This window comes from Thermobia domestica, chromosome 6, assembly GCF_964235325.1.
Source record: "Thermobia domestica chromosome 6, izTheDome1.hap1.1, whole genome shotgun sequence".
Taxonomy (NCBI): domain Eukaryota; kingdom Metazoa; phylum Arthropoda; class Insecta; order Zygentoma; family Lepismatidae; genus Thermobia; species Thermobia domestica.
This window is the reverse complement of record NC_137459.1, coordinates 84,226,014-84,248,006: the sequence shown is the minus strand read 5'-3', so window position 1 is coordinate 84,248,006 and position 21,993 is coordinate 84,226,014. Positions and strand designations below refer to the sequence as shown.

At 33.9% G+C, this 21,993-nt stretch overlaps 1 protein-coding gene across 2 annotated transcripts in view; it reads right to left on the bottom strand.

The window, feature by feature from the left end:
- Window positions 1-13,979: 13,979 nt before the first annotated feature.
- The window catches only part of Spt-I (serine palmitoyltransferase subunit I), a 40,667-nt gene continuing 32,653 nt past the window's right edge, over window positions 13,980-21,993 (bottom strand). For both annotated transcript variants that reach the window (XM_081761806.1, XM_081761805.1), the window contains exons 9-10: window positions 18,046-18,299; window positions 13,980-16,094 (exon numbers count right to left, since the gene is read on the bottom strand). In XM_081761806.1, the coding sequence (XP_081617932.1) occupies window positions 15,930-16,094; window positions 18,046-18,299 (419 nt within the window). In that variant the 3' untranslated portion in view covers window positions 13,980-15,929. The remainder of the gene's footprint in view (window positions 16,095-18,045; window positions 18,300-21,993) is intronic.

Here is a 21,993-nt window from a genome sequence, read left to right as displayed (position 1 = left end):
TCTTTCTTAGTATCCACAGTTGATGCACACTCATAGACATGTTACCCCAGTAGCTCATGAACAAAGAATAACGTCAGTATGCAATACAGATGTCTGTGCACGCATGAAGGCGAGCACGAAGAGGAGAGTGCGAAAGAAGAGAGAAAAAATCATGTTTCACTTGTTTATACATGCCCCATACAATTACGAAGATGATACCAACTCTGTAAATTCAAGATCGTGCATGTTACGTCCAGATAAATTAATGCTCATTCCTCTGTATGTTAAATATATATTTCTACTTTGCAAATAAGATAATGATGCACCATTATCTGCTTCTTATTTTTCAGTACAGCAGCGCCCTGGTAAAATCACTTTTTCTCCTTCTTCAAATGTCATACACGCCTTCCTTCCACATATCGTTGTAATTATCTCACACTTTACAATACCAAATGCTACGCCAATCTCTAAATCGCACATCTTTGTAAAGGGTTCCAATGATGGCATATTAAGCTTATTAATAGATTCATTGTCAAGGACATCTTTAATTCGATGTTTCTTCCTTCACAACCACTACTAACAGAATGATCTACACATACACATACGTGTACGCTCTACGTTCCGTCTACACCAGTGGTTCTCAAAGTGGGGTATGCGGACCCCTGGGTGTCCGCGACGCCCAAACGTTGAAATGTGTTGTAATAAAATGAAACTCACAGTTGTTATGCAAGAAGTATTTTTTTCAGTTACTAGAAAGAAACCAATTAGAAATTATACTTACGTTTGTAGATTTAAATGTTTTCCTACTTTACTGAATTTCTGCCCTTTGAAAATGAAATCTTTGAGTTTTACGTCCCACGGTTATGCCGGTTAGGCTAAAGGAGACGGTGATGATGAGTAATGAATGAAATGGTGGAATGAAGAAAGTGGGAGGAAACGGGAGAACCCCGAGAAAACTCACGCGCACGGTGTTTGTTCACCTTTCTGCCCTTTGAGTATGTAGAGTTGTCTGAAAAGGCATTGCAACATTTGATGCCTTTTCCTACCACTTACTTATGTGAACAGACCTTTTCTGCTCTTTGCAATATTAAAGACTGAAAGCGAAATCGTCTTAATGTGGAAACGGACCTAAGATTGTTGGTGACAAATCTTATTCCACATTGCAGTGCAGTTATGGACAAATAGAAAGAATTTCATTCCTCATATTGGTGATCCCACATTTGAGATCATTGTTTATCAAGTGAATTTCCTTTTTTAAAAGTACATTGATTTTCAGTCTTGAAAGTTACTGTATTTTCAATTGAAATTTCGTTCACCAGGAAACAATCTTTAGACTAAATTACTTATTGCAATATTTTTCTTGATCTTCTTGTCAGTGGTAATTCTAATTAGTATAGTTTTCAATACCACGTGAAATTTCACATAGCACTGCAAGTGGGTCCGCGGATCACTTTCCGAATGCACAGGGGGTCCGCGTTATCGGAAGGTTTGAGAACCACTGGTCTACATCATCATCGTCCTATCGTTCGCTACTTTTCATCACGTGATCCTACTACTTCAGGTATACGACGCACCCACACACAGTCACGTGACATTACTTCCGTCAAAATTGTCATGAAACGCTATATACCCTTAGAAGCAAATCAATTTCACGTGAGATCCCAAGGCCAATTTCAAAGAAGTCTCACACATTTCTTTCATATTGTAATCATATGCTATGATACCTAACACATGGGAACCCGTCAAATTCGATGCAGTCTGGTAACAAATCCAGTTCCCTTGGGAAGTTCCGGTTTTTCGGACGTTACAGGCTTCTAAGAGTATGGGCGGGTCCTAACACTTAGCAACACACTGATTTACACCGGCTCTAAGGGTCAAAGGTCAAAACCGACCTAATTCTACTATGTACAGGTTTTGTGTTGATACTATCTCAGGCATACAATTTATCTATGTTTCATCAGAAGTAGTGCAGCCAAACAGCAATAAATTCGAGATTTGCTACTTGTAAAAGAATTATCAATACCAGGTCATATCATAGATTTGTACCTTTGACGCAAACACAGATCAGATGTTATGAATACTCCCAATCAGATGAATCTACTGATTGCAATACTTCAGTATTCCCAGAACATAGCATGTTGTCATTTGCACCTAATAATACCGTAGCCTGTATTTATAACGAGAAATAGCTGATTAGGAGAATTAAAGACATCAGTCAGGAAAATAACGATCTTTTTGTTCACATTCTCTATCCGCATGGCCCAAGAACCTCTTCTAAACTATCTACGAATGACAAAATCTGGATGCCAATCACTAAAGTTTTCCGGAAACTCACACCCAGAAAGTTCACAACTCCTATAGGCCGTACTTTCAATATCAGTGCCAACCTGTACACAAATTAGTCAACTGTTTAAATCACTACTGTCTTAACAGCAGCGTTATGGGCAGAAAAGAAATAACAGACATGTTTCGTTTTTTGTACAGGATATGATTAATAAATTATGCATACTTTACCCATTTAACATTACTGTCGCGTTATTTTGACTTTTACTATAAAGTTTATATCCACGCCTCATGTTGCTTCAAGATATAAAGTCCCAGAGACGCAATTTTACCCGCTTGTTACTGCAGAACTATCGTCTATTTTGTGCAAATTTGAGATTTTTCACGTGTTAACTTCTTGAGATATTTGATGGTGAAAATACACGATTTTCGAAAATTCGTAATGTTGAAAAAATTCTAAAAAATCACGTATATGGTTCTCAGAACTGAAACTTGTTTGGGACGTTGTCTATTATCTAGTCTGTATGTGGGAAAGAAATGAAGGTGAGTCTCATTTATTTCTACATTTCTAGGTTTCCAATCTTTCTGTTCAGAGCGTTTTTTTTTTCTTCGAAATTCTCTGAAAAGTTCAGACGCCTATACAAAATGGCCGCTATGAGAAAACTTACGGGGCTAAAAAATAAATTAATACTCGTTTTCAACTCCCTGAATGTGGTACAAACTTAGGTAAAAAATAAATAATAACTAAATTTTGTCAGCAATCATCATTGGTCGATTTCATTTGGATTGCCCCACCGGGTTTTTTGCATTCATTCAAGCATGAAAGCATCAAGAACACGTTTCATTGGTATTTTGCAGTTAGGCATGCGATGCCTGGGGGCAGTAACGTCACAAACAGAACAGAAAAGAGGTAAATTTTAGTTATTTTTTAAAAATTACTGACATCGCTATTTATTCTAGGATCATGGTTCGAACCTCGTTGTGTTCATAATAAAGCAATTTTACAACTGTACCACTCAAATTTTCCTATTATGTACCAGAAACGCGAAAATTTCATCCAAATTGGAAGAAAGGGATTTTTGAGAATTTTTTCCCCCTTTTTTGAGAATTTCTCCCCTTAGGTACACGATAAGGACACGCAAATGATACCGTTTGAAACCTAACCTCATTTGAAACAAAACGAGGTACTAATCATGACCCTAGGATAAATAAGGATGTGTCAAAAAAATTTCGAATTTCTCCCCTATTTACACATTTTTAGTCAATTAAATTAGTGAAGTATGTACAGTATTATCACTCTTTATTCTAAAATCATGAATCCTACCTTGTTCTCTTTGGGATGAATCAGCCTTTCGAACGGCACCACTCGCATGTCGGTACCATGTACCTAAGCAGAGAAAATTCCCTGCTTTGAAAAAAGGGATTTTCACAAAAAAAAACACCTTTTTAGGGAATTTTCTCTCCTCGAGTACATGGTACCGACATGTGCGTGGTACCGTTCGAAAAGCTGATTCATTCCGAACAGAACGATTCATGGTCCTATAATAATTCGGGATGTCTCGGGAAATTTTTACATAATATTTTGTTCTTTGTCATGATAAAAAGGACGTGGGATATTCCTTACAAATAGGGAAGTATTTTTTCCTCGCTGCCAGTTTTCAAGATATAAGATTAAGATTTTGGACTGGTATTACATACATTATGTAGGTGATTTTGGGATCTGAGCGTTAATACAGGGGGCGCTCAGAGGGGTCCAAAATTTGGAAAAAGTGTTTCCTCAGAAAATGTACTTTTTAGGGAATTTTCTCTCCTGGGGTACATGATACCGATATGCTTGTGGTACCGTTTGAAAGCGTAATTCATTCCGAAGAAAACGAGGTACGTTTCATTTTCTTACAATGAACAGACTTTATGCTGAAGCTTATTGAATAAAAATTGACTGAAAATGTATTATCCAGGGAAAACTGGCAAATCAGCTAGAGCATTAAGATTATTATTTCCTCGGACTATTCTTCGTAATTCATTTTTTTCACAATGAAGCTTTTTTTTCTTTCTTTTTTTTTTGTATTCGCATGCTCATGTTATGTACCTGAGGGGAGAAATTCGCCATAAACGGAGTCTTCTTTAAAAAAAAAAAAAAAAAAATTAAAAAATCCATTTTGGGAGGGAATTTCCCACCTTATGTACATAATAGGGAAATTTGACTGATACAATCGGAAACACTGCTTCATTCCGAACAAAACGAGGTCTGAACCATGATCCTACAATAAATCGTCTTGACGCAATAGCTGGTTGAGTGAAAGTTTACAAAATACATTTAAAAAAATCACAGACTTTTTTATGTCCATCAGTCTAGTAGAATCCCCTACGAACGGGATAGATTCATCTATATATATAAAAGAGAACGCACAAATCCTTTGTTACCTCATCACGCTAATACGGCTGAACCAATTTCTTTTATTTTTGGGGGGTTATTAGGATTTGGACCCTAGATGGTTTTTATCATATCACTTTAATTTTTAATTACCAGTGTCTTGAGATAATTGACCATTCAAGTGTCCATAACGTACAAATCCTTTGTTAGCTCATCATAGCTAAATCTAACCGTATTTATATGCAACCCACATGACCGTGTCACTCGGCGGGTTCACATAAATGACAGGCGATATAATGTTAACATTCTTCTATGGTTTTTATCATATCACTTGAAAGCGAAAAAGTAAAAATTATCTAAGTAACAAAGTTTATTGCGTTCCAGGGTGACCGCAGCGAAGCGGGGTGAACGCTGCTAGTAAATAAATAAATAAATAAATAAATAAATAAATAAATAATAAACACATGATAATCGATATTAAATGTCCTCGTACAAAACAAAATATCACAAGTTGACTCACTTATAATTGTGCTACCTGTTCTAACTTGCTGTAGTGAAACAAATGACAGTCAGGTTTTTCTTGTGCTTAAAATAAAAAGACAACGGAAAGTGTGAAAATTAACGTTTATTTTTGTTATAAAAAAGTATTTGGAACAATACAATAAATTTTAGGCATGGTTGGTATTTTATACATACTTTATGTTTGTCAAATGTTTACAGGAATAACAGCCATTGTAGATACAAGCCAGTCATCCTCCATCTTGATTATCAGTTCTAACACATGGAAACAGGAGGACATTCTAGAATTGTAAATATTTGTCTAAATTCGACAGCACAAATTACAAGTAGCCATTTGGTGTTTTCATCAATAGTGGGTCAACCCCAAAGATTAATATCAAATGTACTCAAAACTAACGCATTCTACGATGACTCAAGCACGATAAATAAACATGTTTTGTGATTAAAAAAAAAAATGAAATACAAGAAATTATTTCTTGAATGACGCGCTTTTAAAAGGACGGAAGTATCACTTTACTTTAACGTTCACAAACTTTCAACTTGAATTTCAAGGTAAATCTTAATAAATTTTAGTTTGAATGTTTTGCATAGGTGAGATACAAACTTCAAAAGAGATAACATAGCTTGGGAAGAATTGAAGTGGTAAAAGGGTCATTTTTTCAAAAAGAATTCGTTATTTTTGGGTTCTAAGTTTGCAGGAAAAAAACGTACATCAAGAATTGTCCAGGGTAAATCTTGAATAACTTACAATTACCTTTAATTAGTTTTTATCAATAAAAATGCGAGTCTAGTTGGAAACTAATTATTTTCCACCCAATTCATTCCAAAATTTGTTCGCTTCGAATGGATCAAATTTTTGGGTCCCCAAGCAAAATTAAAATTAACAAATAAAATAGCACAAAACATTTAAGAAAATAACATTACCGGCATATTTAGAAACAAGTCTGTGGCTTAAGTATTTCAAACTAATTTCGGATGCAAGCACAAATGGAAACTTTTAAATTTAACAATATTATACTAATTGGTGTATATCTTCATTTTTGAAATAAAAAAAAAATGTTAATAATATTCTAAACTTCACATTTCTCACAAAAAGAGTAAAGAAAAAGATTTGAATTTTGGCATAAACACACTTAGATCGATTACCAAACTTAAATAAGGTACATCAGTAAGATGCATTGCTGGTACTAGATTATTTTTTAAATCTGTTTTTCTTCAAATGTGATTTTGGAGTAGCTCTTTGAAAATAATACTTTGAAACCAATATGTGCAACTTGGATGAGAAGAATAGAAAAATACAATTTCAAGGATAAATACATTAAATGTGCGTTTTCTCGAAATAACTTTTTAACGATATCTTAATATAGACAGAAATAGTAATGACGTCAGTTACTTTCCGTTACCATGGTGATCGTCATGTTTTTTTTCTATACAAACGCGTGAAGGGAATGGTGTATTTTAAAGTTTAGTACAAACAAGGACAACGGTTGTAAATTTAGTTACAATTATAAAATGTTTTAATGACTAATAAAGTTGGTGGGAAAGAGTATAGATTTAGAATATGGAAATGCGTTTAGGAAACTACGAATAAAATCAAGAAAATTCATAAGGAACTTATTTCTAAAAGCGCTACATCTTTAAGTGATAATGTAGAAATCATATAAAAGTTATCATCATGTAATCCACCTTAAGAAGCAATTATACACAATATAAAATCCCTAACGTGCAAATTGACAAACTGTTGGCACAAGGAAAACTTTCACGATTTTTAAAAGGGAAAAATCTTTTAGAGCAATATTAATTCTATTGGCACATTTATTTTTCTTATGTCCACTTATACACAATATAAGTATCTACAATATTAAAAAATAAAGGGGGAAAAAAAAGAAAGAAAACAAGCCTTTGGAAAAATTTCAATCCATACTATCAGTGGATATTGGTCAGATATTCTGTTATATTTCCTATCTTTTTTTTTTTTTTTTTTTTTTTTTTTTTTTTTTTTTTTTTTTAAGCATTTAGAAACAGTACAATAAGAAAACATCCAATTATGAAAGGTTCACCCATATATTCTAAACAACTGTTAATCATTAATCATGTTCAAGTACGCAATGTTGTGATACTTATATTAATGAATCAAAAAATTCCCAGAATTATTTAAGGTTAATATCTGATTATGAACAAAATGAGTACATATGTTTTCTCTTTGTGTTTTAGTTTCATTGATTAGAAATGTTTAAAAAGAAACATAAATATTTCATTCACTCAAATGTTTGCAACTCAAAAATAGCTCATCTGTTTTCGCTTTGCATTTAGGTGCTTTGTTATTTAGGCAACTTGTTGTTTAGAAAATAAAATGGCGATCACCATGCCAACGAAAAGGCTGTTACGTCACATTATTTCAGTCTATTGAACTAGAACACCAACATATCAAACCATAACATCGGAATCTTAGCAAAGCCGTTCTAATTGTAATTCCCTTATCTAAATAAAAAATGGTAATTTTTTTATTTTATCTTTACTTAATGCGAACTGTTCTTGTTTCATTTTAACCTACTCAGTTAAATAATAATAATAATAATAATAATAATAATAATAATAATAATAATAATAATAATAATAGCAGCAAGGAAATTTTCACTTTTGACTACTTTACAGTACGAACCTTGCAATCACTGGCATCTCGTTAGCTCATTCTAATGAAGAAGCATTATTTCATTCTTCACTGTTCAAATTAAATTTACGCCATGACTTCAGCTAAACATAAATGGTCCCATGAATGTTTTGGTAGTTATACATAAACTCAAATATCACAGAAATTCGGAAGCTGATACAAAATGGGTTTAGATTTCATAACTGCTATATTCTCAGGCAAGAACTCATGACATGTTTCGAGATACATGAACAACTCCTGTATTCTCAGTCACACCACAGAGGATTGCATACAAAAACAAGACACACGAAACTATTTATCAACAAGATAACACAGCGAAATCAAACAATAATTATACATATATATTTACAAATTACAGAATCATTAGCCAAACAAGCAGCACACATTCATCATATCACACTGAGAATCTTCTCGATACCTGAGGAACAATGAATATGCACTTACACTTAATACTACATTTTATGCACAGTTGTGCAAATGGTAACTTAATGACAAGATCCGGCAAATACATTAATATCTTATTCATTCAGCAACAGAAATTGTTGATAATCAAACTGAATGCAGATCCCATTTGGATTTTACGAGGAAACCTTTACAGTAATGGAAAAGAATGTTGCATAATCCATTCTCAACATTATCTTTAATTACTTCCGAAACATAATAAGTGTTACAAGCCAAGATGGCAAAACTAATTGACGATAATTAGTAACATTAAACAGATATAAAATGGTTCACTACATAGAAACAAGAATAATGCATAAGCTATTTGCATCAATTAACAACAGAAAGCCACTCAGTTTTAACTGTTTACAGTTAAATTTCCAGTGAGAGCTTGGAATACTCATCTTTCTCAATTTAATGTACTACAAGTAAAAACAAGCAAAAATTGAATCAACAAGTAAAAAAATAAACCGACTGCCATAACACAATTAATATAGTAAAGCGCTTTCAAGTGATCTGAAATTGTTCTTCAATTTTACCCAGATCAAGACTTGAATTATCTTTACGAAGGAAAATAATTACATTAAGAGCCAGCATTTCTTCGGGGAGAATAGCAACAGATAAGGTTCCATTTTAACATGACGCTCAATTTTTTCTTAACAATAAAAAGGAACAATCTTCAAAATGCAACAGAGTGATAAACAATCAATATTTTATCAGATGATGATGATGATGCATTATTTTACATCATTCTCCTTAAATTTTGTTAAAATCCCAGAAGAATTAACTTAAATTTCCACAATTTAATTTGAATACCGTGTACCTAAAAATGGGCAGAATGGAGTACGGAAAGATTATTTAAAGTATTCTATTCTCTGGTACTGTTTCTGTACTCGGTTTGATTGCCTTCATTCCCTGACGTACATTACTGGACCTGCATTCACGAATACACAGTATTCACTTTCTCTGGAATCGATTCTTAGTCTGTTTGATTATGCTCACTCACTGGCTCACCTCGCTGGCAGTGCATTCACGAACATGATGCGCACATGAAACAGGCTAAACTTTTTTTTTGTTTCCGCATTTATCACTCATGCTAATATTAAGATAGAACTTAAATAATAGATAAACTAGATTTCAGATTTCTTCTTAGAGACAGGGTGGTGGAAAAATAGTACTGCAAATATTAGAAACTCACTTTAAGCATGAACGGATATATGGTGCCAGGGGAAAAATTCGTAGCTTTCCCCGGGACAACCTCTAAAATTATCACTCCGTAAGATAACATGAAAACTATTTAAATTAAGCGATATAGAACTCTGGATTAGAAAGGCGGAAATAATCGTGATAGGGGCTGATATGCTGACCACACACTGCCCAACTAAAAACTGACTAACCGAGCCCTTCGTGAGCTGAATGCCGGGAGTTTAGAAATGAAATAAAATTTCTAATTTACATCCCACAGTTACGCTACGCAGACCAAATGAGATGGATGATTGATGAAAATGAATTATTACGGAAGAACTGTGAAATGAGATCATAGGAGGAAACTGAAGTACTTCGAGAAAATCCATCAACACGCTGTTGTCCACCACAAACTCATACGGTCTGGAATCGAACCAGGGACCCATCGCACCAGAGGAGACCTCTCAATCATTGTGCCTCGTTGCCCCAAGTTTTGATAGGATGATTAATTGGGGTTTAAAATCTAATTTCAACACCACGGCTATATCAGGCGGACGAAATGAAATTATTATCTTAGTTTGACGTCCAACGTTTATGTCCTTTCCGCTAAAGATGGATGACTGATTAAAGTGAGTGATTATGAAATTAGATTTTTGTGTTTTTCCACTGGGAATTGAACCCGGGACCATGTGCCCCTCACACGGGATCTATTGCTACAGGTGGGTTCCGAACAATTAATAGCATTTTTATTCAAGGCAAGTACCCCCAAATGGAGTTGAACTGGGAAGTATGTCTACAGAAAGCTCGCGCCACGAAAGCACATTACACTTTTGTTTTGTAGCAGCTTCTTTAAATTTCCTTAAAAGGTAAGTTATTCCTTTTATATTTACTAGCATTATTATAGTAAATCGATTGTGTTTGTGTTTGGAATCGCTTTTCCGCAACTGAGTTCAGATTCTGCATTCCCTACACGTGCACTGATTGCCTGGAATCGATTCTAGATTCATTTGGGTAGCATTCTCTTGCACATGCTTAGACAGTGGAGTTCAGCTAGAGTCGTGCTTGCGTGTTGCACGCGTTTGAGTGCAGAGCAGTGGAAACGTATGCAGACGACGTATATATAACACTGCACTGCCAAATACTTTGACTTACTTTACGTGGAATACAAACTGTCTGCCACTAACGCACTGTTGGATTGCAAGAGCAGGGAGAAGCGGGGTGCTTTAGAGACGGAGAAAACCGATTCCGATTAGAGTACAGAATCGATTGATCCTTTTGCTAGAGAATCGAGTGCGGACTCGATTCTCGAAAGTACCTGATTCTGCTAATCTCTATATGTATTTACACATATATATTATCTCACCATCTGATAGACAAACACGTAGAATGTGTAGTTTGTCTATTTTCATATTTTGTAAGAAGTTCTTTGTTAAATAATTAAAAAAAACAGTTCCATGTTAAAATTGTTGTTCTGCTGCAACTCTCTTCGAAGTGTTTGATGATTCTTAAGCAGTGGCCGAGGTGATTCTCTGCTGGTATTATGAAATATCATTAATAACTGGGTTGCCATTATTGAGCATTTACCTAAATGATGTATTCATTTCTGAATGGTGGACCACCTTAAAGACAGGCACAAGTTTTAGTTTACCAGTAATTAAGAGTGTGTCTGCAACCCTTCTGTTATGACATGAGAGAAAACTAAGCTATATGACTTCCTAAAAAGATGTCATGAACTATCTATTGCATGTAAGCATAACAAAGTTGGCAACTGTATTTAATTTACAATGTAAACAAGATAATTTCAGCTAGTAATAGTGAAATTAGACTTGTCGTCGGACTGTATTTATTGAAACTAATAAAGTATTTGGCAACTCCATATCTTTGCCGACTAACACATTATATATATATATATATATATATATATATATATATATATATATATATATATATATATATATATATATATATATATATATATATATAAACGAAGCACACTAATGAAAACAACGAAACCAACTAATACCTTGTAATACCGGTACGAAATCCAGTAGTTTCAAATCGCTAGTAAACCCTGTAGAACATTGATTTCGAGTTAACTATTATGTGAATGTATAACAAATGGTGATGAAGCAAAGATACTTCACATAACTAATTTTCCTCTCCTTTTAATTACTGAACACGACTTGAAAGTCTCTATTTATGACAAACAGACATTCAATTTACATTTCCCTGTAGTTTCCTTTATCTTTTCTGAACCAACATCATCAAGAAGAAGAAGGAAAATCTATAAAAGAGCCTTTCAATGTAAACAGTACTACCAATAATGTCACGTGTAAGATATCTTCATGCTGCTATACATAAAACGAAACTCTTAAAACAATCAAATGAAAGTTAATATCTAACTCTGTATTACTAGAATGATTCTTGAAACTAATTTTTATCCAAGAAGTGTGGTCAAAGGGGATTAATGGCGTCAGTACGGTATGAAGGCAGATTAGCGCATAAATACAGCTTACACTCGAGAAATACTATCTGCCCTTATTCTTTTTCCTTAGTTTCTTTCAAATAGTATATCTAGGACTATTTAGCTACTAAATGTTTTCTGATCATGGGACTATGAATCATGAAAACGAATAGTAAATGAATGTGAAGTATGATGGAAAAATAAGTGGAACGAAGATAATGGGAGAAAATGAGAGAGTGGATGCCCACCTATTAATGTTTCATTATATCTTTACAATGAATCGAATGAACACACTATTACCAATTTAACCATTCCTGATTTTACTGAACTTTGTACTTCGACATTTCTAACGCATGAATCTTGATAATGAACACATTACAAGTTTCAGTTCATGGTGGCATGTCAAGCTGAAAAGAACCTCTTTCATTATTTTATGCATACAGCATTAAATTTAACTAACGATGGTGCTGGAAGTTCAATGCCGGAGGAGCGAGGCGAAATTTTAATTTTTGTTCCATACACCATTAACCAAGGACGTAAATATACTGTTTCGTAAACAAACAGTTAACTTGTGTGACATATTTTTCTAGAAATTATGTGAATTTATTAGTGCATACTACGTACAGTCTGGTACAAAGAACGTAAACACTTTTCTGGAAGCTCCGTACTTAAGACCGTTAGTTATTTCGATACACAAGCTTCGAAGAAACACTTCAGTACAAAAAAAAAAGTTGCAATCCTATCTAGGGATAGACGTTTAGACCTTCAGGGAAAGAAGTGTTTTTCTTCTTAAAAAATGATATGTGGACATCGCCTCAAAACTTTTGGTCCATGTTATCTTCCCTTTAAATTCCACTGCTAGCTTCACCACTTTCATATAGCCAAACACTTATATATATATATATATATATATATTAAAAAAAAAATTAAAAAGACGACTTTGCTTGGCTGAGATATACTGTATAAAGCAGAATCCTTCTCATGAGATGTGCAGGAAGATTTTCCTTTTTTTTCTTTCTTCAGATACCCGAAAAGTATCCTTAAATGTAGTTTTCACAACTGCATTTTAGTAAATGACCTCAATAAAGCACAGTATGTTTTTCACAGAACTACATGCACTTATAAATTCGCAAAAAATATCTTACACTAATAAATTTAAGTGAAAACTACATCTGCTCAAAGTGTACCTGGAATCCGAATCACTTTCCCTTCCAAAAGGCTTTAAATCACGATGGAACTAAGATTTATTGATGCTCAGGTTTGAAATTATGTGCGGACGCGGCACTGTATAAAAATAAACACAAAGAAACTTGGATGTCCAGGGATGTTTCTACATTTTTTTTTTCCTGATCGCACTCCTAAGTTCTCTTTGAGCACAGATACTATATGAGAAGGGGTTAATAATATAATTTAAGATATGACCTACTTTCTTCACAGTTTGTATTCCTTTCAGAACCGAGGCTACATGAGACGTTGATCTAGAGCTCAAGATGGAATCCGAACCACCATAATGCGTTCGAAGTTCAGTGCTCTCCCAATGGGAATCGAACCTGAGAGCCTGTGCACCAAAGGCACGTACCAGCAATTAGACAGGCCGGGAGGGCTACCTTCACTGGGGATCGAACGTGAAACTACACATACAAAAAGAATGTTTGTTTACTAACTACTGGGCCTAGTATGGAGCTCTTTTCGATGCATGTATACGTATTTGAAATTATTTAACTTTCACACAATATCAGTGTGTAGGAACAATGTTGGTAAAACACGAAAATTGGTGACTGAACTTTTAAGAACTCCAATCCTGATATTTTGCTTGCTAGTTATGAGCTCTATAACTTGAGCCACAGTGACAGATCAGTTCTTTTGTGTTCATGTTTTCCTCCGGTTTGAACTATCCACACAGTTTTTAATATATTTATTGTTTGAGTCAATTGATTTATTATGGATACAGCTTTATCTAAACAGTATAAATGATGCCTATAATATAGCAAGTTACAAAACTTCGAATTATCTAAGGAATATGGTGTATTGGAAATTTCTTTAACAATGGTGAGGTTTGCAAATTTAGAAAAAAAGAAATTCGGTGAAAAAAATCGCCAAAAAGCTGAAACTCTAAATGAAAACTCACACTTTCTATTAAACAAAAATATTACGGTATATATAAATGAATGAAGGTGAATCTTGATTTTTTGATTTGATTTACTTTTTTACGTTGCTTGACTTATTACTATCTGAATACACAGAAGTCTCCCTTTGAACACTATCCTCCAGTTTTCTAAGTTCACAGACGAATACCTTTATGAATAAACAATGCGAAAGATGGTGGACCAGCCACACGAAACAGTAGTACGGCAAGCCGAAAGAATATTCCTTAACATATGTAGATTTGCATTTCTCATTGTTGCTAACAGTAGATCTATATATAGTTTTCTTATGTAGCAAAAATAAGTTTTGTGCTTTTCTCATCACATTATTTACATTACTTATGTAGCATGTATGACGTTTAATAATAAAATGTTTATAACATAACAATTTTAAATTGGCATATACCCATTAATATATATATATAATACACAAATTCTACTCTAGAATGAATAGAAATGCAATTAATTCATATAAGTCTACCCTAGAATCGTTACAAATACATATTTATTATTATTAAAAGTTATGAACAAGTCGTCATGTGACATTAAGAATTCAAACACAATGGCAGAACAAATATGCAGTATAATATTAAATATAACTAATATTCACTATGATTATATTATTAAGCATTAATTATCTTTCAAAAGCTCTAGATTTCTTCCAATGATCTATTTTACGATGGGCGTCAATGGTTATATGTAAATATAAAATTAGTTACCCTGCACTTGAAAATAGTACATAGATGTAGGGTAAACGACACAAAATACTAGAGTTAATTTTGTAACTGGGGTTTGATAACACTACAGTCGTTATGTAAGGCAGCGTCTGTGGAATAAAACAGATTAAACGAACAGTCCCGTTCCTTACGTTACGTAAGTTAAACCTTTATTTGCTTGGTAAAGTTGAGGATCATATCCTCCATTACTGATATTGGTCCCACAGATTGCATCTGTGATTTTCCGGCTGAGGAAATACACCATTTCTTTAGTCGATTAGTAGTACCTGTGCTGTTATACAATGAAAAACAGAGAGAAGAGACACACTGAAAATATTTCAAAACTACATAAATTTCCTTCAGATATAACTACAGTTCTTTCTATAAAGCTTCTTAAACTAATTCAGAAGTATGGCAATTTGTTTTCACTTTCTTTTTCACCTCCTTTACATAAGTTCCACATTTATTCAAAAATCTTGGATCTGAAACCATGAAATTTTCTAGTGACATTTCTAAATCAATACATTTAGATGTATTTTTATGTAATACTGTAACAATTTAAAGCAGATGCGTCATGTCCTATTATTTCAAGTAATATTCTTTAAAAAAAAAAAAAAAAAAAAAAAAAAAAAAAAAAAGTTAGATAGATCACAACAGAACTCTGTAGAATTCTTAACTTACAAGATAAAATAAAATTAATAGTAGTAATATCATAAATTCAACGAACCTATGAGTTCCCACATTACTGTCACTTCAAACATTATTTACACACAGTACATCTAAACCAGCTCCCCCCTTTCACCATCAACAAAACTTCCTAACGCCCACTTGATGTGAAATTAACAACTTCTTACAAATCTATTGATCATTATTTAACAGAATCCAAATAAGTTTTATAGTAACTGCAACGGAATCTACAAAAGCAATAAAAAATATAATAATATACATAAAAATTATAACGAATTGATTACTTACTGAAACCTTACAATCATTTATAACTGCAAAACCAACTAATCATCTTTTTGAAATCTGACATTCTCGAGACATTCATACTTTTTTTATGTCATGTGAGCTTAGGCACGATTAATTCTTGTAGCTTCATTACCGTTCACAGATGTTCGTTGATCATTCACGCCGATTACCTTGGCCTTGTTCACAAGAATTCTGTGCAAGCTTTTTCCAGTATTGAAGCTGAAAACATAATTTCTTCTTCTGTAAGTAAGCGGTTTACGGTTACACGAATACTTGGTTCAGGAAGGAATTTCTCTGAATCTTCTAAATATGCAGCGGTAACGAAAGCAACTCCATTCTTTATTCCCTGGAAAAAAGAAAGACCAAAGAAATGTAAGTTACGGTCAATACTCACACAAACTAGTAACATTTTAAATATGTAAAAATATTTCTTGTATATCTGAATGTGGACACAAGCCGAAAAACAAAACATGTAACAACGAATCTTTAAAATTAACTTTTCATTTCTCATCGTCGTTTCACGATCATAGAAACACGTAAGTGAATCGAAGCGTAACAAACAAATAACTTGCACCAATTTTCCTCACCTATAAAAAGGCAAATTTATGAGTTCAAGTTTATCAGGAGCAAGGGCTCAAAATTAAATATACAAGGTAGCCTAGACGAGCAATGGAATTACATCATTAATTACAATAAACAAGGATATCATATACGTTACAGTACTACATCAAAGCTCTCCGTAGCAGTCGAATGAGTGAAAGTCTCACAATCTCTATCTAGTTCAACGTCAATGAATATTATTATTTTGATAAAGACGACAACCGTCTTATATTTAGTGAATAGTGTTCTGTAATTAAATGTTATACCATTTCAGAAACGAACAGGCTTACAAAGTTATTAATTTTGACTAAGTGCTGAAGATATCTTGTTCCGCACAGAAAATAATAATATAATTAAAAATAGATAAATAAATAAAAGTTGCAGATCAAGAATTAATACTGGAGTAAGAAACATGATCGTCAAAGTTGACAGGAATAACGTAAACTAGATACTGCAGCTTTTTCAAGCGGCTCAACATACCATTCAGCTAAACAAACTTTGATGATTTTAAGTTTAATGTTTCCTGGTTAAGCCCCGTAGGCTATAGGATATGGATGAAATTAGGAATTTCGTATTAATACAATATTTACCATAAATATTTCAATTACCATAAACAAATCTGAACACCAGACTGATAGTTAAAGGATTTTTGGCTACTACATGGAAGTAAAAAGCATAATTTCATTTGATAAAGAAAAAAATGCATTTCCTTATTGTAAATACTGTCTTAAGTTCAACTGTGATAATGATTATGTCAATAAATCGTAATAAAGCATACAATTCAATATAACTAATGACTAGGACTACCACGCTTTATTACAATAAATGTATATATATATATATATATATATATATATATATATATATATATATATATATATATATATATATATATAAACATTGTAACTATGTAGAAAAATAGCTTAGTATGTACAGAGGAAATAAAAACTATATGGCACTATCTTTAGTAGTTTTGTTTCTACTGACAATCGGACCTTATTTCAAAAATAGCCCTCGTATTATCAGCAGTCTCTCACTGTAAAACTGTGATTTACAGTCCATATTTATTACAAAAGTTAATCATATACACAGATGTCTTACAAATAAAATAAAAAGGCATCTGCCTTGCTCTTCTACATTCTGTCACTAACTCAGCGCCAGGGCCTGCTAGCCAGCTTGTGGCATTCATGCCTTTTGGTTGATGTGCGGTCAGCACATCGGCTCTCCTCACCATTAATGCTGACTTTGTAGACCACAGTTCGCTAGTTCTTTCTTTCAAGTAGCTCCTCACTGTCCTCACGATGCTGAGTGGATGTCACAATGCCAACACAACCTGTGAGTTCGAACGATCACCCATCTTTCCTCTGATCAGACCTGGCACTATTTGACTCGCTGATCCTACGAGAAGCGGTATTCCAAACTGACTGGAATATTCTCTTACATACATATTTCTACTAGAAATAATCTACGCATCGAATTTTGGCTGACTGCTTTATATAGACATAGGTAAGAAAAAAAGGAGTTTAGTGGATAGATGGACAATTTTACTTACCTATGGGTAGACAATGCTGAAAGCAGTCAGCCAAAATTGGACGTTTAAATGATTTTTTTTTTTTTTTAAGGAATGTGTGACAATGCAAACAAGCAAGTTGACTGAGTAAAACGCTTTAAACACAGTAATGAAAACAGATACTCACAAAGTCAACAATTTTAGTGAGCAACGCTTGTGCTTCTTCTCTCGTATCTAAAGGCTTGGAAATGTACAGATGTTTCACTGGTGAATCACAATGTCCTTTCAGGGTTAAACCCTTGAAATTGCTGTACGTCTTGTGTACAAATTGGCACTTAGTTCTCAGTTCTTGAAAGATCGAGTTATCCTTCTCCATGAGATCCAAAGCAGTAATGGCTGCTGCAGCTAACAAAGGAGGAAGTGAAGCCGAAAAGCAATAACCTGAAAATTAAAGACGAGGGAAAGAAATTAATCAGTCTCTGTGCATAAGACAAGAAAAGAAAACATGGAAGAAGAAAGAAAAGAGAGTAGTAGATAAAAAAAGTGAAATGGTAAAGACTGGCGATGAAAGTGTGTAACGAAAAAAACTTCTTAAGGTTTAGAACGTCCTAACAGCCTGAGGCGAAACATGATATGACTGTAAATTTATTTCATGTTATACTCTATCCACCTCTCACAAATTTTTACTGAACACTGTAACTTAAAAAAATATATACTTTAGAGCCGTAATGGACAAATTATAATGCACTGTGGGGTAGGATAAAATAAGAACCATATTTGGGGCCACTTTCCCTTTTCCTTTGCCCTCACACAATGGTTTCTGAATATGCATAGTTCATACATTTTCTAAATCGTTGTTCTATTCTGTGTATCCTGCTTCTGTTTCATGTGTCTAGGCCAATCAGGGTTTGGGCTACGAGTATTTCGAAGTAATTATAAGAATTAGGCATTTTTGTAAAAATCAGTCCGGTGCTAACGGCCTTACATTGCAGAATAGGCTTGGTAATGTGATTTTTCAGTTTAATGTCTTACGATTATCCCTTTAGGCTAAGGTTCTATGATTAAGGCAAGTGAATGGTGATAGGAGATTTGGTGAAATGAGAATGTGGGTGGAAACGGGAGTACTTTGAGAAAACCCACCGATGTTGTCCACCACAAATTTATTTAGCCAGGGATCGAACCACGGACCCCAACGCACCAGAGGTAGCGCTCTACCACTGAGCCATCGTGACCCCAGAATGGGCTTGGTAACCAAAAGATTACGAAAATATTTTCACAGTTAAAACTTAGATCTCGATTCAGGTATATTATGACTACCAGTTACACCCTTCCTGTTACAGACAGATTACCGGTAAGTGGCCCTGAGTAGCGTGGTCGCTAACGCTCTCGTCCTAGGTGCAAGTGGTCTCGGTTCCAGTTCCAGTGGGAACATTCGGTCGCAAAGGCGTCAAAACTTTTCCAGGCCAGTCACGCTGACCGAGGCTTTCCCTGGGTTTCTCTCATTCACAAATGTCCGGGGGATGGTACGCAAGATAAAGGTCGTCCTAGGCCACTTCGTTCACTCATTCCTCATACGTAATGGACTAAAATGACTATAGATGTCGAAAGTCCTTAAATAATTCCTAGATGGAGCTAAAAAAAATAAATAAAAAAAGTTAGCATTTTCTTCTTTATTCGCGGGTTGGATGAAACACACCCGCAGGCCGCCATTTGGCCATCACTGCTTTAGGCAATTTGGAAAGGTCTTACTTTAAACACAACTAAGTGGCTCATATATAAATAATCAGATATCCTGAAACTGAAAATATAAAATAAAACTAGCTTAAGACTAGTCTAATATAATATCTGATCTAACTTCGGGTGAAAGTTCAAAACGTTAACACATACAAACACAATTATATATAAAATTATTGCAAATAAAATCTAACCAAAGAATCACTTCATCAGACGCATTATCTGATGAAGACAATGGTACATTACCGAAACTAAGTGATTTCGTTTTGTCAGATTTTATTTTTATTTAAAGCAACGCATTCCAAAGCTAGAATGAACGACATTCATATAAAATTATATATGATGAGTTACTTAATAGAAAATAGTGAAAACATAATTACACACTCTAAGAAAGTACACCATACTAAAATGCTTCATCGGATAGGGTGAAAACATAGTAGAAGAAAAAACGTTAAGGAGAAGCAACTATGATGCCTCTACGGTGTGACCATCTGGATGCTCCAACCATTTCTATTTTCTCTTTACTCCTGCTTCATGCCAGGTTGAAAGTAGAAAGATAAAACTAATATGAGGGGCTCGTCGGTAAGAATACAAGAGAAGCAAAACGAATAACAAGTAGAGAAAAATGTACACAAGCATAATTATGTAAATAAATAAATAAAATACAAACGTATTGTAAAATATGAAGAGATATTAGGAATGAAGAATGAAAAATATGCTTGAAAACTAGCAAAATAAAAACAAAATAGTATGAGAACTTGGCTGAGTGTAGTCATGCTGGGTATTATAGACGTTAAGACCAAGGGAGCGCTCGCGGAAAGGATGGTAATCCAAGTGTTCTCCCATTTCTTTCTGAAAAACATGGAAGAGTCTGGGGAAAGGAGTTTGAGGATACTTATGCCGAAGATATAATGTAATGAGTTTTGTATTTTAGCGCTGCGTAAGTATCGGTTATTAATGTAATGAAATTATAAGACTTGAGTTTAAAAAGAAACACCACATTGTATAAAATATATTCTTATTTAATTAACCAATATTGTTTTTATATTTTTAGGAGTAGCAATTGTATGTAAAAAATTATAAAATAATACTTACTTAGATGAAAAAGGAATTTTTAACAAACAGTAACAACTTATCGTAGACTAATGAGGTTCTTAGGCAGTGGAAACTAATTAGGAGAAAAAACAAAGCTGTTATGGAGAACCTCAGGATCTGAATTATGAAAATTATTGTATATAAAAAGGTAAGCAAGAGACCAGGAAGGGGTCAGAAATCGTTCAGTAATCATCCAAATTCAAAATTCGCAATCCAACACAGAGGCTGACTCAAGACATGGGTGAACAAGCACTATTTCCAATGTAAGTTGTATTTTTCACCTTTGTATATAAAATTCTGTCACTTTAGAGCTCCAAGCTCAATCAATTGGTTTCTCGCGTTTTAGTACGAAGCTGTATTGTTTTATATTCTTTAGCTTTTATTTTGTTTTGTAAATAAAGCCTGGCATTTTTGTAGAAGAACGGAAATATTAATCTTTTGATTTAACTTTCCCTTGCAATTAATTTGAGATATGACAGGCAGAGATACTTGTCTCCTGAGAATAAATACTTTAAATCTTAACTACCACACTATTTAAACATGAATGACGTGGATCGATAGGAGTCGAGTTTCACCAACATAGAAGATCAGACAGTGAGTGCATTTTAGGATTTAAATGAGATTGGAAGAATTACAACTACTACAATAGTAGGAAGGAGTATATTACCTTTGTGAAAGGATGTTGTAAGAGATGAGTTTCTGACATTTCTTCGGTTGTGCGGGATGTTTCAAGAGACCGAAATTCTCAACAGTGTGAAGGCTGAGGACCTTCGGTGAACGATTTTGGGTAAGGTCAGGCAAACCTTTTCGGTTTCAAGTGAGAGTGAGATAAACCAACATTCATTAATTTCAGTACAGAATGTTATTAAATAAGGAACTATAGAAGAAAAAAATCTATAGTGGCAGCTTTTAGATTTCGGTAGAGTTTTTACAGAACTGAAATATACAGGATCCGGCAGAAAAAAATAATTTAAAAAAATCAAATTTAAATTGCATTCAGACTGATTATTTCACATATAGTCTTTTATTTCCGAATTGAATTACAGCTCAAAGCGTTTTGTTTACAACAATTAGTTATGAATATATTCCACACTTACCTTTTAAAAATTACAGTTTTACATTCTTCACATATTTTCCCCCATGTCTAAAAGCTGTATTTACGACTGGCGTAAGTGAAAGCTTTGTTTCCCCTTTTTTTAAGATCAATTCTGCTCAGATAGGATTGTTGAGATTGAGCGTCATATTGTACTAAATCATTTAACACACCGAATGTTGGTCAGCAGAAAACTGAGCATTCATCTTGGGA